At 42.4% G+C, this 14,810-nt stretch overlaps 1 protein-coding gene across 1 annotated transcript in view; it reads left to right on the top strand.

Moving 5' to 3' along the window:
* The window catches only part of LRRC1 (leucine rich repeat containing 1), a 78,612-nt gene that overhangs the window by 15,935 nt on the left and 47,867 nt on the right, over positions 1-14,810 (top strand). The window contains exon 2 of the mRNA XM_075747374.1: positions 1,903-2,020. Coding sequence (XP_075603489.1) covers positions 1,903-2,020 — 118 coding nt within the window. The remainder of the gene's footprint in view (positions 1-1,902; positions 2,021-14,810) is intronic.

A 14,810-nucleotide genomic window follows, 5' to 3' on the forward strand; every position in this document is an offset into this window, starting at 1 on the left:
TGTACTCCTGCTGTTTTTTCACAAAAGTTTCTTTAAGTGCTTTTCTAAGCTTCTGATGGATTCTTGGTTTAGTCATATTAATAAATATTTAGCAAAAGGGATGCATTTGTTTTAAAAGAGAAAAAAATGTTAATTATATGAAAATACAGTTATGGATCTTGTGAGGACGAAGAAGGATTAAAAAAACATTTGTGGCTATTTTAATTGTAGTGTATGTTTTTAGGGAGCTAGAAATGTGGAATTGTAAAGGTTTTTATCTTCCCCTTAGAATTTCAACTCTGTTATCAAAGGCCTTTAATACTTGAGAGGGGAAGGAGTGCCATTCTGACTCAAGAAATGCCTTTGAATTTTCACATTCAGATCTGGTACATCTTTTGACTGCTGAGTGTTTATAAAGTTTTTAAAGCTCTATCCTTTTTAGTCCCTAAAAGGAACCCATGTTTTTGAGGGGAAAACGCATTAATTTCAGTTGTGTTTTAATTTTTTTGTGACAAGGAACAACAATGTATATTGAAAGATTGGTGTTGAGGATCTTGGGTATAAGACACTCAAACTAAGATTGAAAACCTGTATCATAATAGAAATTCATAACACTGTGCTTTTACCTTGTGTCCTAGTAAGATGCCTGTCTTACTGCCCCTTTTCTTGTCAGTCTAAGATAGAATTGAGTGACATTCGGTGCACACACTCCAGCACCTAAATAAAATAAGTAATTAAAAAAAAAAAAGTGCTAATTTCCAAGAAAGGATTGTAGGTGATTTAAATGTAAGCAGACATCCCAAATTTACTAGCACCTTCCAGTAACCATGGGACGCAGCGCCCATGAGGGTACGAGCACACACACATGCCGTGGGTAGGTGAGACACACGGGTTGTGAGTGCTGGGCAAAAATGCCTGTGCACAGAATTCTCTCAAAATTTGAGGGCTTGGGTCAGTTATGGTCAAAATGACTTGTATATAAAGTATTTTAATTCTGTGCAAATCCTCACCACTTGTAGTCACTCTCATTCAAAGGCCTGCCTGGAAGAGAGGAAAGCTGTGAGGAGACAGACTTTCCTAGCGATGCCTACATCTCAATAGGTTTTTAATGACCATTTTGTCTTTCGATCACCAGCTGCTCCCAGCACCTGGGGTTGACCTGACCTGCATCTTGGCCTGTCTCTTTTGATGGTTGTTTGTCTTGGGGGGCTGCCAGACCCTCTGAGCCCGTAGCTGGGGGTCAGGGTGAGTTAGTATCCTGTCTGCGTTGCGTGCCCATGTCCTCACGCTAGAGACAGGGCTGGGTTGGGTTCCTCCTCAAGCTGGGAGGACCTGGAATCGTGTGTATCCCACCCAACTTTCATTAGTCCTTCTGAAACTGGGCCATGGAGCGGAGGATGTGAGAGACAAGAAAGAAAGTCTTCCCGAGGGAGGCCGGCTCTGTAACCTAGTTGGTGATGGTGCTCGCTGGTGAAGAAGGCCTTGGAAGCCCCTCTCTGTGGGTTTTCTGGATCATGCTTTAGAAGTGTCCCTCTGCATTAACTTCCTAATAAGCCCCGGTGTGTAGTTAGGATGCTTTTAATTACTCTGCTGGGTAACCTCACCCTATTAATGATTCTGAAGCAAGCACTCTGGATTTTGCTAGTGTCTGCCTGCTGTGATCTTTAATAGCGAGCTTTACGGATGGGTTTTTTAAAATACATTTTCATTTTAGGTAAAACACAGATTATAGTCTGCTTTCATGTAAAAGTGAAAATGTTAATTCTGATGCAGGTCTGAAAGAGGTCTGCATAACTGATTTTAAGCAACAACTTTAATTAGCTCAGATTTTGAAAGCAGCTTCCAGTTACTGCTTATCATTTGTCATGCTTATATGTGAGTAACGTGAATATTTTCTGACACGGAATTTTTTCTTTCTTTCAGCCTTTCTTCCAACTTGTGAAGTTACGGAAACTTGGACTTAGTGATAACGAAATCCAGCGGCTCCCTCCAGAAATAGCGAATTTCATGCAGCTGGTGGAACTTGATTTGTCTCGAAATGGTAAGCTCCAATGTTAATTTGTGTGATTCTATACTGTCCTATGACATGGGCTATAAAACTGGGTTAGTAGGGTTTTTCTGTCTCTGAAGTTGCTGTCTATGTCCTGCAGAACGCTTTTCCGCATAATTCATGGATTTGCCTGTAGTTCTAGATAGGGAGTAGGGAAAGAGCAGAGGAGAGCCGATGGTGGAAATACAATAATGAAATAATGCTTGACTGTAGTTCTGCCTTTCTGAGAGCCTGCTTTATTTTCCAGTTTAAAGAATGCTTTACATCCTGTTTTTATACGTGTATCTGTCACAATGTCGATTTCTTTCCCCAAGCTCTCTGAAATGCCTAGCATTTAAGAAGGGAAAAAAAAAAAAGTAGTTGGAAGAAAAAAGCTCCTTTCTGTCAAAAAATGGCTGCCTATGGGTTAGAAGTGCAATTCTTTATTTCTGCTCTCCTCTTTCCCTGTGATTAGCAAGAGGCAGAGTGCTGGTAGTTCTAGTTGTACTTCTGGAAGAAGAATCGTCTTGTTTGTCACCTACAAAGATAAATTCAGAAAAGGATGCTGGAAGAAACTGTCTTTTAAAATATGTTATTGGAAACCACATGGGTTTACCATTCAGTTGTAATATTTGCTGCTTTTATTGCCCCTTTTTTTTTTTTTTTTTTTTGGCCTGGTGAACTTACCAGTTCTGCAAGAAATTCAGGGGCTGGTGGGTCACCTTTAAGCAGCCTTATGACCCAGTGATCTAGAAACTGCAAATCTGTGTTACCAAATTAGAGCAACTGTCAGCTATTTTTTGCCTCCTTATGTGCAGTGGATATGCACAAAATGCTCTCTGAGGTGTGATGGATAGGGCGGGAGAGAGCAAGGTTGTGTAACCTTGTAAATAAGTGAGGGACGTCACTGAATATTCAAGAGAAGAAATAGTGCAACAGGGAGCCTTTTTTTTTTTTTTTTTCTTTACAGATTAACTTCAAATTGACCCTTTGCCACTGAAGAATATTTAGTGGCCACTTCACCTTCCTGTAACTGTCTGAAATGTGCATCTTTCCTTTATTTGTTTAGTGCTTTTAATGCCATCTTTATCTGATAATATAATTGATGAAGCGTAATGAGTCTCCAGGCAGTTGCTGAAAATTTTCTGTGAACCATATAATTCTATGCACATTTGCAAAACCTTGTAAGAGAAGAAAACTGGAAAAAAACTCCACATCTGAAAGACAGAAGAAACGCATTAGTTAAAACATTTTAGAAATACACAAGCATTAATTGACGCACTATTTTGGCTGCTGAGTTTGGCTGAGTTGGGTGCTGTCTGTGACAGACCTTATACAAAAGGAAGGGCTCTGTTGGCTTAGTAATTCTCTTTGCAAATGAATAACTAGCTGCAAAAGAGCTGGTGGATCAGAGCCATGTGAACTCTTGTCAGCCTGACTTGGAAGTTGGCTTGAGAGCTCAAGTGTAACAAGAACAGATGGTGTGAACATTTATGGTTGGGTAGATGCATGTGTGTCATTAGAAGTTACTGCACAGGGAAATGTTTTCTCAAGTGATGAGTTGGACTAATGCAGGTGGCAGGGAGCAGTTGCTTTCCTATATCCAAGGTTCAGTGTTAATCACCCATTTTATTGCATTACTTTCTCTTCTCTGTGGTTCATTGCAGAAGGTGACTGATACTGCTTGCCTCTGCTTAATCTTGTCACAGTTATTGCAGAACTTGACTCTTCAAATGAAAATCTCCCCGTGCGAGGTAACACAGGGGGGCGACCGCAGAAGATGACTGAGGTTACTTTCTGCTGTTTGGTCATGTTCTGATTGTCTCACAGCTCTTCAAATTAAAAGGCAAAACACACCATCTGGGATGCTGTAGGGGAATTCTCACATAAGTTTGGAGATTTACAGTATTTTCATTTCTTAGCTTTGTATTTTGAACCCACCTACCAATGTCAGATTCTCAACCTGCCAAAGGTTTCTCCTGTTCAGTGGTTTGCACTCCATCAGGTTTTGTTTTTCTAACTACTAAAGTACTTAGGAAAAAAAAAAAAAAAAAGGAACTCTTTGTATTCCTTTCAGGCAGAGAAAAACAGCCTCGCTTTTCAAAACGCAGTATGCTGCATGAATAGGAAAGTGTGATGGTGACATCTGAACTTGGGAAATAAGAGATCATTGTTCTGTGTTTTTTGTTGTTTTAGCTGTCTGGTTCGGTGCACTAATTGCTTGCAGCTCTGGCCATTCTGTTTCCTCAAGAGCTTAAAAACGCAAATATAAATTCATTTAATGTTCTGCGCACAGGAGTAGCCCTTTATATTTTAAGCTCTCATCACAGGAGGAGGAGGAAAGGGTTTTGAATAAAGAAAGTACTTCCATTTCCCTCAAAATGGTAACATGTCTTCCTTTCTCATACTTTCTGATCCTTTGGTCAGCATATGATAACCTGTGAGGCTCCATGAGATGGTGGGTATATTGTACGGCAGATGTAAACTTGATGCTCCTGTGATCTTGAGTGTATGTGAGAGAAGTCTGGGGAGGGTAAGGTGAGAGCCTTAGTGGTGCAGAAGAAGAATTTGGGGAAGGCTAGGAGCCATATAATCTTAAATTTTTCCTGGATTGTTTGCATGTTGATGCTATTTCTTATTCCTCTGCACGGTCATGTGTTCATGCAGATTTCCTAAGAAGCATCCCCACCGTGCTTTTCTAGTCTGGCTGAGGCTGTTATTTGAGCAAAGGTTGAATGGATGAATCGCGGATGGGAATATCAGAGGGCAGGGAAGCTGTGCTAAGAAAACAGTATAGTGATGGCGAACGCTTTGAAGGTTATTTGGCAATGCAGTTTATCTCTGCCCCTTGGTCTTAGGTTGTTCAAAAAGCTGACGTACTAGTTCTGAGGCTAAAGAAAACAGACTCGTAGGATTTCAACAGTGGATGCCTGAGCTTTTAAGTTGCTGGCAAAGCATGTCTGAGACTCAGAGTATTCCCTGTAGCATCTTCTGAGATAGATGCTCAACTCCTTTGTGTCTGAAACTACTGCTGGTTCCCTCAGACTCCCCAAGCTTGGGTAAATCTTTTCCTGGATTCTCACATCACTGGTGGATTCTGCAAGGACACTGGGTTGCTGAAACATCCTTGCTTGATATCCCTGAAGTTTGGGTAGTGCTCCTGTGCTTTGCATTGAGTTTCAGCGCAAGTCTTTGCTTTACGTGGTAGAGGAGAGATTCTGCTGTAGGCACAATCAGAAGTGCCTGTGTGCTATTTGTTTTCCCACAGCACTTGGGCACGCTCTGGGACAAGTCTCGAAAGACCCTGTGATTCAGAAAAGAAGTGCAATCTCCAAAGGAAGAAAGATTTGCTCAGATTTCTGCAGATTTTTCCTTATGCCTTGGCTGGCACTTCTTTAATCTTCTCTCTCTCCCAAAGTGCGTGCAGCTTGTTCGAGATCCCTGGGAATTGTGGCTGGCTGCTACCCATGCTGCTCATCCCGCAGAGGTTTCCTCCAGTGGCTCCCTCCCCCTTTTCTTCTGCACAACCCCTGGAGGCTGAATTCTTAGAGCTTAGGGCCCTGCCATCCCAGATTCATTAAAATGTTAATGGCTTTTCTTGTTCTGTAGCTTCTTCCAGACAGGAGGGGTAATGCATAAAGTTTCTGTTGTTAATTTAATGCGTGCTGATATTTGGGATTATGTATGCTATGGATGTATGCTGCGTTCTTGCACATGTGGTGCATTCCTTTTTCGTATCCCTCTTCTCCAAGAAGAGGGTTTTTTGTTTGCCTTTGGCATGTATTAAATCCTCTAGATTCCACTGATAGGTTTTTGTCATGATATTGCATGTTCTTTAAAATACCCTGAAGGTGTTAATTTAATTGTAGTATTTTTATTTAAAAGAAATTGTTACTACACACACACACACTTTCTCTTAAAAGGTATGGTGTGGAAGTCTGGATGGATATGTATATATATATATATTTTTTTTTTTTTTAAAATGTCCCATACCTTTTCCAGACTTTTGTCAGATTGTCAGCAGCTTATTTCATTCAGCTCCTTTAGGATAACAAGAAAATCACTGCAAGCTTTGATACTGGACAGTGGCTGCAGAGTATGAGGCACTGGGGTGGCTTTCCTACCCTTCCCAGCTGCAGAAGTGCCATTTGAACCATCCTGCTGTCCACCCCCTTCTCGGATGCAGACTAACCCCCTTGCTGATGTAGGAGACGAGCCTCTTGTGTCTGCCTGCATGTTGCTGTCTCTGTGATAAAAGTCTGGCAGGCTTCTTTGCTGCTACTCTTTTGCTTCCATTCAACGTGCCTACCAAGGGCTTGGTCATGCGAGTATCGATGTAGTTGCTGCGTACTGGCCGATTTGCACTGTGTGTAGTGGCTCTCTAGCTGACAGCAGGCGAGGGCATTCACGTTAGCTCCATGGAAACACTCTGTAACCTTGTGGTTTGGTTGTGTGTCCAAGCCCCGAGTCTCAGAATGGTGGAAAAGATGCAAGTGTGTGTGCGATGGGAGAATTCAATGGATTTTGATAATCTTCGCAGAGGGATTATGCTGGTTCTGGTGCTGACGCTGCTCTCAGTGGAGCTGAGATCCATTATTTTGTGAACTGAGGAGCGATGGGTTTGCTGTGGTATCTACTGAGGAAATCTCTGTGTGGGCAGATCTTGTTAAGCCATATTTGATTCTGCATGATGCTTGATACCAAAATCTCAATGTGGTTCTTTCCTTTGATATCCAATAAGAATAATACTGTTTGTTTAATGTGTACAGTTCTATACATACCGTAGAGATGGATTCTGGCTACGTGATATATTAGTTGCTACCCATTCCTGTGGTTTCTGGTTAAACTGAGCTTATGACTGTATTGAGAGTGCAGTTGTTCTGGACACAAGTCTCCTGACATCAGGATATTCTAATTCCAAAATCCTCTCTCAATACAGTTGCCACATTATAGCAAATATGCTATCATTTCTGTGAAAATAATTACAGATTTCACAAAAGATAAATATGTTACTTCAGGATTACCTTAACAGTAGAGGTGGTTCCTCAGAAGCATCTCAGTAGTCACAACACTGGTGTAAGGCAGTGCAACACTGTGCAAGACTGACTGTCTGAGCAGTGTCCAAGGTTTTGAAGGCCAGTCTTTGGCAGCTGTAGGGCAGTGTCCCAAATGCTCCATGAGCCTGATTTTTACAGTTTCCTTGCTTCCAAAATTGGTTATAGTTGCAGATTTAGAAACTTTTGTTTTGTTTTGACTTCAGTTATCAGGGTACTTTCAGAAATCAACAGCAACAGTATCTAACAGTTCTACTTTCAGTTGCAGCTGTTTTGATATTACTGCTTTTTATTTGAAGTGTTAATTCTTTTCAGCTGCTTTACAACCTAATGAAAAGTCTCTTTAGAGATCTAAGTCATCCTCAGGACGCCACATGCATTGTGTGTTGCATGATAGGTACGTTTTATTCAACAAGTAATTTAAAGCTTCCTTAGGAGGCTGGGTAGAGCACGTGGCAGCTGACCTGCAGAGCATTACTCCGTGCCACTGAAGAGCGGAGTGTAATCTTTGCTTCGCTCTCTGGGGCTTTGGCTTTCCCTTTTTAATTCAGCTATCTGCTCTCAAAGACGTAGCTGTCATCCGTAGTGTAGGATTGCCTCCCTTCTGCCCACAAAGTGGGTAAGTGTCCCCCTTTTCCTCTCCCCCCACCAAAAGCAGAATAACCAGTGTTTTCAAACTAGAAATACTGACAGAGGAAAGGCTTGAACGCTTGTTTCAGTTCAGCCTGGGCTGGTGACCCGGCTGTTTTACAGTGAGGACATAAGCTAATGAGGCAGAAGCATTCTAAGTCTTCTGATCCTGTCCTGCAGCCCCACATGCGCTCTGCTCTCGCATCTAACAGCGGCTGCCTTTTGCCCTGTGCTCTCACCTCGGATCTGGCTGTCCACCTCTGCTGCATTTCCACAGCAGCTGAGCAGAGATCTCCTCTGTGAAATCCTCCTCTTCTCTGCCTGCCAGCAGCTGCCCTGACACGAATGTGCTGGTACAAGTCTGGTGGTAAATAGCAAAACCCAGAATGCTGAGAAATCAATGTGAATTGACACTTTCTTGCTCGGTGGACAAGGGGGGGAAAAAAAAAGGCCATCAGGCTGTGCTGAGAGGCAATATAGTTGGCAAATCCATTTTTTTTTGTTAACATATGCAACTGCTGGATGTTGCTTTTTTGCGTTCTGAACTGATTTGTGTCCAGGGGAGCACTTATGGACAAGCAAGAATTGCTCTCACTCCTCAGTGGACACGTCTTACCTGGTACAAGAAAGCATCCTGTGAATGCGCTCACTGCAGCCCTGGTTGGGAACACCTGAAAGCCATGGGACATCCCACCAGATACCATTGTGGTTTGGTATGGTGGTAGAGCACTACTGCAGATGATCTTAACCTTTAACCTGGGTCAGGCCAGTGACTGTTTTTTGGTGGAGTTTTTTTTGTTTAATTTTTTGTGCTAATAAAAGCAAAGCTCCCTTGTTGCAGACTTGGAGATAACAGAATTTTTCACTCTTGTAGATGGTTGCTTGCTAAGAGTTGTGTTAGGTGGCTGGGTTTTTGTTTGTTTGTTTATTGACACATGTAATTTCTAGTGACATATATTTTCTTTGTATTATCTCCCTCCCTTGAGGTTAGTTTAAAACCTGTCCTTAAAAAACATTATCATCTTTGTGTCTTACACATGAAGTTTAGGGATCAGCGTACAAAGCAGAGTACTGGGAAAGAAAGAAACACGTACTGCAAATTGATTTATATGCTGGAGCACTGCAGAATCCCACAGATGTAGAGAAATTCTTGCTTGCTTTGAAGAAGTGATGTTAAAGTTGAAATTTGTGAATCTGTATCACTAAAATGAATGTGATGTTGGTAAGTTGGAGGAGGAGGTGAGCTTTATGTGCAGCAGGAGAACTACAGCGAGAGAGAAAAGAATGGACCTTGTCACTGAGCAAAGCTCATCAGGGCGGGGAAGGAAGAAGCAGCAAGTGTCGACTGTGATTGGGAAAGAGAAGATAAGTGAAATCTCATGATTAAATAATCTAATTAGAGAAGTTTAGAAGGTGTTATTTTTAAATGGATTACAGAAGAGTGGATTTTTCCATCATGGTATATTCTGCCAGATTTAACTGTTGTTTTGCTAAAGGAAACTTTGCTAACGTACTTGCGTGCGCGTAGAATCATAGAATGGTTTGGGTTGGAAGGGACCTTCAAAGATCATCTAGTTCTGACCCCCCTGCCATGGGCAGGGACACCCTCCACTAGACCAGGTTGCCCAAAGACCCATCCAACCTGGCCTTGAACACTTCCAGGGAGGGGGCATCCACAGCTTCTCTGGGCAACCTGTTCCAGTACCTCACCACTCTAACAATAAAGAATTTCTTTCTAACATGTAATCTAAATCTACCCTCCTTCCGCTTAAGGCCATTACCCTTTGTCCTATCATTCCATGCCCTTGTAAACAGTCCCTCTCCAGCTTTCCTGTACCTTTCAGGTACTCTTCAGGTACTGGAAGGCTGCTATGAGATCTCCCTGGAGCCTTCTCTTCTCCAGGCTGAACAATGCCAACTCTCTCAGCTTGTCCTCATAGGAGAGGTGCTCCAGCCCTCTGATCACCTTTGTGGCCCTCCTCTGGACTCAATCCAACAGCTCCATGTCTCTCCTGTAATGGGGCCTCCAGAGCTGGACACAGTACTCCAGGTGGGGTCTCATGAGAGCAGAGTAGAGGGGCAGGATCACCTCCCTTGACCTGCTGTTCACACTTGATGCAGCCCAGGACACAGTTGGCTTTCTGGGTTGCAAGCGCACACTGCTGGCTCATGTTGAGCTTTTCATCAACCAATACCCCCAAGTCCTTCTCCTCAGGGCTGCTTTCAATCCATTCTTCACCCAGCCTATAGTCGTGCTTGGGATTGCGCTGACCCACGTGCAGGACCTTGCACTTGGCCTTGTTGAACTTCAAGCGGTTCGCACGGGCCCAACTCTCAAGCTTGTGAAGGTCCCTCTGGATGTCATCCCTTCCCTCCAGCGTGTCGACCACACCACACAGCTTGGTGTTGTCAGCAAACTTGCTGAGGATGCGTTTGATCCTGCTGTCCATGATGCTGACAAAGATGTTAGACAATGCTGGTCCCAATACTGACCCTTGAGGAATGTCACTGGTCTCCACTTGAACATCAAGCTGTTGACTGCAACTCTTTGAGTGTGACCATCCAGCCAATTCCTTATCCACCAAGTGGTCCATGCATCAAATCCACATCTCCCCAGTTTAGAGACGAGGATGTCATGCAAGACAGTGTCAAATGCTTTGTGCAAGTCCAGGTAGATGACATCAATTGCTCTTCTCTTACCAACGCTGTAACCCTGGTTGTAGAAGGCCACCAGATTTGCCAGGCATGATTTGCCCTTAGTGAAACCATGCTGGCTGTCACCAATCACCTCCTTGTTTTCCATGTGCCTTAGCATAGTCTCCAGGAGGATCTGCTCTATGATCTTGCCAATCACAGGGGTGAGACTGACCAGCCTGTCGTTCCCTGGGTCTTCCTTTTTTCCGTTTTTAAAAATGGGGGTTATGTTTCCCCTTGTCCAGTCAGTGGGAGCTTCACCAGACTGCCAGGACTTCTCAAATGTGATGGAGAGTGGCTTGGCCACTTCATCTGCCAGTTCCCTCAGGACCCATGGATGCATCTCATCAGGTCTCATGGACTTGTGCACCTTCAGGTTCCTTAGATGGTCTTGAACCTGATCGTCTCCTACAGTGTTCTGTACAGTTGTTCGTTCTCCCAGTCCCTGCCTTTGCCTTCTGTTACTTGGGCAGTGTAGCTAGAGCACTTGCTGGTGAAAACTGAGGCAAAAAAGTTATTGAGTACCTCTGGCTTCATCCAAATTCAAAAGGCGGCTATGGATTTTGAAGGTGTTTTTTTTTTGTTTGGCTGTTTTTTTGGGGGAGGCGGTTTTGTTTGGTTTTGGGGGTTTTTGAGAGGTGGGGTTTTTGAGAGGTAGGGTTTTTGTTTGTTTTTTTGGGTTTTTTGGGGTTTTTTTTGGTTTTTGAAAGCAGCAGTACAAGTTGGAGACAGAAACCTTTGGCCTGCTGAAGTATCAGCTAAAGAGTTAAACATCAGACAGTCCATATGGGAGCGACATAAAATAAATACTTCATTTGCTGAATAATCTAGATTAGAGACCATAAAATGGCAATTTGCAAACAGGCGTTGTTAGTTCTTTTATCCACAGCGTTGCTTGGATTTTGGTTTCTTTTTTGTTGAGAAGGTTAAAGACCATGACTATGAAGTTACTGAAGAATTAATCCAATAAATCTGTAAGTTTGCTGGTAAAATGCTTACTACACTTTCTGTCACTCACAGCTTCATAGGTAGAATACTAGTTTTTAATTTTTGTTTTCGTTGCTTCTCAGACTAAAAGTGTTTAATTCCTGCTAGCCTTGAGGTCCAAGATGGAAATCCTTATAAAAATGTCTCCAAGCATAATTTAACTCTTCATTGGCATGTATCAGTTAAAAGGTAGAAGACCTAAATTCCTTGCAGAACTCAGGCTCTTCCACTTAATTCACGTGGAAGTATTTTTTTCTTGTGATCTGATCTTTGAGCTCCACCCCGCTGCCTTTTTTTCCCTCATGTTTCTAGTTTACAGCTCCTCATCCTCTGTTACTGCATCCTCCTGCAGCGGAGAAGGACAATCTGTCAATTTACCACATGCTATCTGTTCAAAAACCAGCTTGTTTTTATGTCCCCGCACAATTTTCTTTCAAGTAAATTACTTAATATCCATGAAATGCAGTTTTGTGAGGATTTTTTTTTTTTGCCTGCTTCTCTCTTCCCTTGGAAAAGAGATGTGTCCAGAAGCGATGAGGAGGAGGAATGAGATACATATCTTGCTTCAGTTTCTTGTTAATTATACAGTAAGGGATTTAGTTGAGAAAACCCAACCTGAACCTCTTTGTGAATTTTCCTTAAAGTTGTAAAGACAGGTCTTAAAAGAGCCGTATCTCTTCTATTTTGTGTATCCTCAGCCTCCGAGCTTGAAGAGGAAAATGCTACAACCTGTACAAGAGCCACTTAATCTCAATAGACTTTGCAAAGACATGTGACTCCTGTCACATTGTGTCTCAGAAATTGTAACATTTACCTAAAGAAGTTGATTACTGCAACCTTCAGGGCTAGTAGCAAAACCTTCTGCTTTATAGGAAAAAAAAAAAAAAGCCTGTCATCATTGTGTATGTCATGATTTTAATGTGGAAATGGAGAGAGAGGATGAGTGACCTTCCTCCATCCCTTTCCCCCTGTGGAGACGGAACCTCTGGGAGCTGCACGTGGCTGCTTTGGGGAGGGCAGAGAGACGTGGTGGTGGCGTCCTCGAGACAACAGCCTACTCAGCTGGCCTTGGCAGCTGAAGAGCCCTTTGTAAGGACAAACAAATATTTGCACGACAAATTCTTTCTTGCAAGGTATTTGTCTAAGTGGGTGGTTTCCTCCCCCCACGTTGGGAAGGTGGAGGAGGTGGAGAGCTGGGTGGGAGAGCTTTCCCAAGGGCAGGCGTCTCAGAGACCCCTCCACAGTGGGCGGCACGGAGGAACCTCCATGAAAAGTGGGAAGAGAACCTCTAGGCTCATAGATCACTCGAGCACTGCAGTGCTTAATGCTTTATTGGACCTTTTGTGTGTGTATCTGAGATAGATATACTATAGTAGATATTTTGTATTATATATGTGAGAAGAGGCAGGGGGGAAGTTCTGCATATTGAATTGGATGTATGGGATCTGGTTTGCCTCTGGTTAGCCCTCTCCTGAGGGATAGCGCTGCATGAATTCACAGTCTTTGAGTCTGGAATGGGCTTCCTGGGTATACATTTGGTATAAACTAATCAACTGCTTAATACATTAACGAATTACTAATCACTATGTGGTGAAGGTGTCCTGCCTGCGTTGTACATCCCTGGTGGTGGGCCTTCTGCCATGACTGTCTAGATCAGGACCATTCAGTTGACTTTTGCTGGGGTGTTTTGAGGTGTGCCAGCTCCAGCCCTCCTAAAGCACAGTGCTCTGTGTCGCTTTCATAGCTGGAAAACACAACAGCATCCAGTAGTTGCTCCCTGAAAGGCTTTTGAACATTGTGAACTCTCCCTCAGGAACGTGGCACATCTGAGACTTCAGCTAAGTTCTTGTAAAAATACCTTTTACTTGAGCTAGAGTCTACTGTTTGAGTAGCCCTGGTCTGGTAGCCCTGTCGCAGCCTAGGACCTTCCTGGCCATTGCTGTCTTGATGTTGATTAGGCATTGGAAATTATGTTCACTGTTGCAGAATGTGTAAAGGATTCTGGCCGTGTAGCCTTTGGATCGACAAAAAAAATATTAGCAGTTCTTGAAATTCGATATATAATGCTGTAAAAATGTACCATACAAAAGGTTTTATCAGTTTAAAATGAAGGCTGGCTTCTCCCCCACCCTCCCAGCCACCAGAAGAAGGAAAGTAGGGGAACAGAGATTGAGAAATGTTGCTGTTGTAAAAATCTTCAAAAAAAAATATTAAAAATGCATTAGCACCAAACAAAAGGATTTTTAGAAGTCATTTTCTCATTCAGACAGTACAGAATTCCCTAGTGTCAAACTTACCTCTTAAGTCACTTGTACAGGACTTGCTAGATTGTTAGCAAGTTCTTGTGCGAACTAGAATGATAAAGATCTGAAGAGGTATTTTGAACGGGGGAGGGGGAGGATATGCCCTCTTATATACATGACTGCCAAGCTTGTTTTCCATTCACTTCTGCTGGCACCACTTCTTTTTGCTGCCAGTGTATTTGTATTGTCACACGTCACAGGGCTTGTGCTTCATTATTAGCAATGCTGCACGATCTGTATGCCAGAACATCTGGGGCATCGTGTAAATGTAGAGCATTTGTCAATGTGTAGCATTAGAAGAATCCTAGATATTTAAGAAGGATTTGAGCTGGTTATCCAGCAGTGGCAAGAAAAGCATTCAACCTTACTGCTGCTGATAGTGGCAGAGATGTGCATGTTAATGTCCGTAACGAAATCGAGTAGTCATCAGTAATGGTAAAGCTGCTTAATCCATCAAGAGACAGAGGACTTCTTTATATATTTTAATATCCTCTCTTGCATTTCAGTTGATTATGTCAATGCTTCTATTACGGACCATCATCTTCTCTGCTATAATAATCACTCCAGGTTTTTTTTGTCGTATACTAAAATGCTCCTTGCCTTTTCTCTTCTGAGTTCATTTATTCAACACGATGTTACAGTAGTCTTCACATGCAGAGATAAAGTATCTACTACTAACTTGGTTGTCTTTTGCTTGAGAAATCTTTTTAAGATGCCTTGCAATTAAAACAAGTTATATTTCAACGTTGTTGAACTTACTAAATGTATAATGATCCTCAGTTTAAAGAGTTTCACTGAATTTTTATCTGTCCATTGTCCAGTTAGGTGGAAGAGAAAAATGAATCAGATACAGAAAAAGTATCAATGCGGGGAGCAAAATGCACTTTATGTGCAAAAAAACCAGGCTTAATGTAGAAATGGAATTTCCCTTCTTTGCCCTGTGTCTGTTACTGTTTCTTATTGAAGATTTTTTTGCTTGTTTAGCTACTTCATAGTCTGGATCTAGACTGGGAAAGTGCATTTCATTTTCAGAACAGATTTTGTAATTTGCAAATGCATCCAAGCTATAAGCAATGCATATACTGTCTTATTTCAGGTACTGTCTTATAGTGGAGTAATTTTTACTTAGCTCAG

The sequence above is a fragment of the Balearica regulorum genome, chromosome 3 (genome assembly GCF_011004875.1).
Source record: "Balearica regulorum gibbericeps isolate bBalReg1 chromosome 3, bBalReg1.pri, whole genome shotgun sequence".
Taxonomy (NCBI): domain Eukaryota; kingdom Metazoa; phylum Chordata; class Aves; order Gruiformes; family Gruidae; genus Balearica; species Balearica regulorum.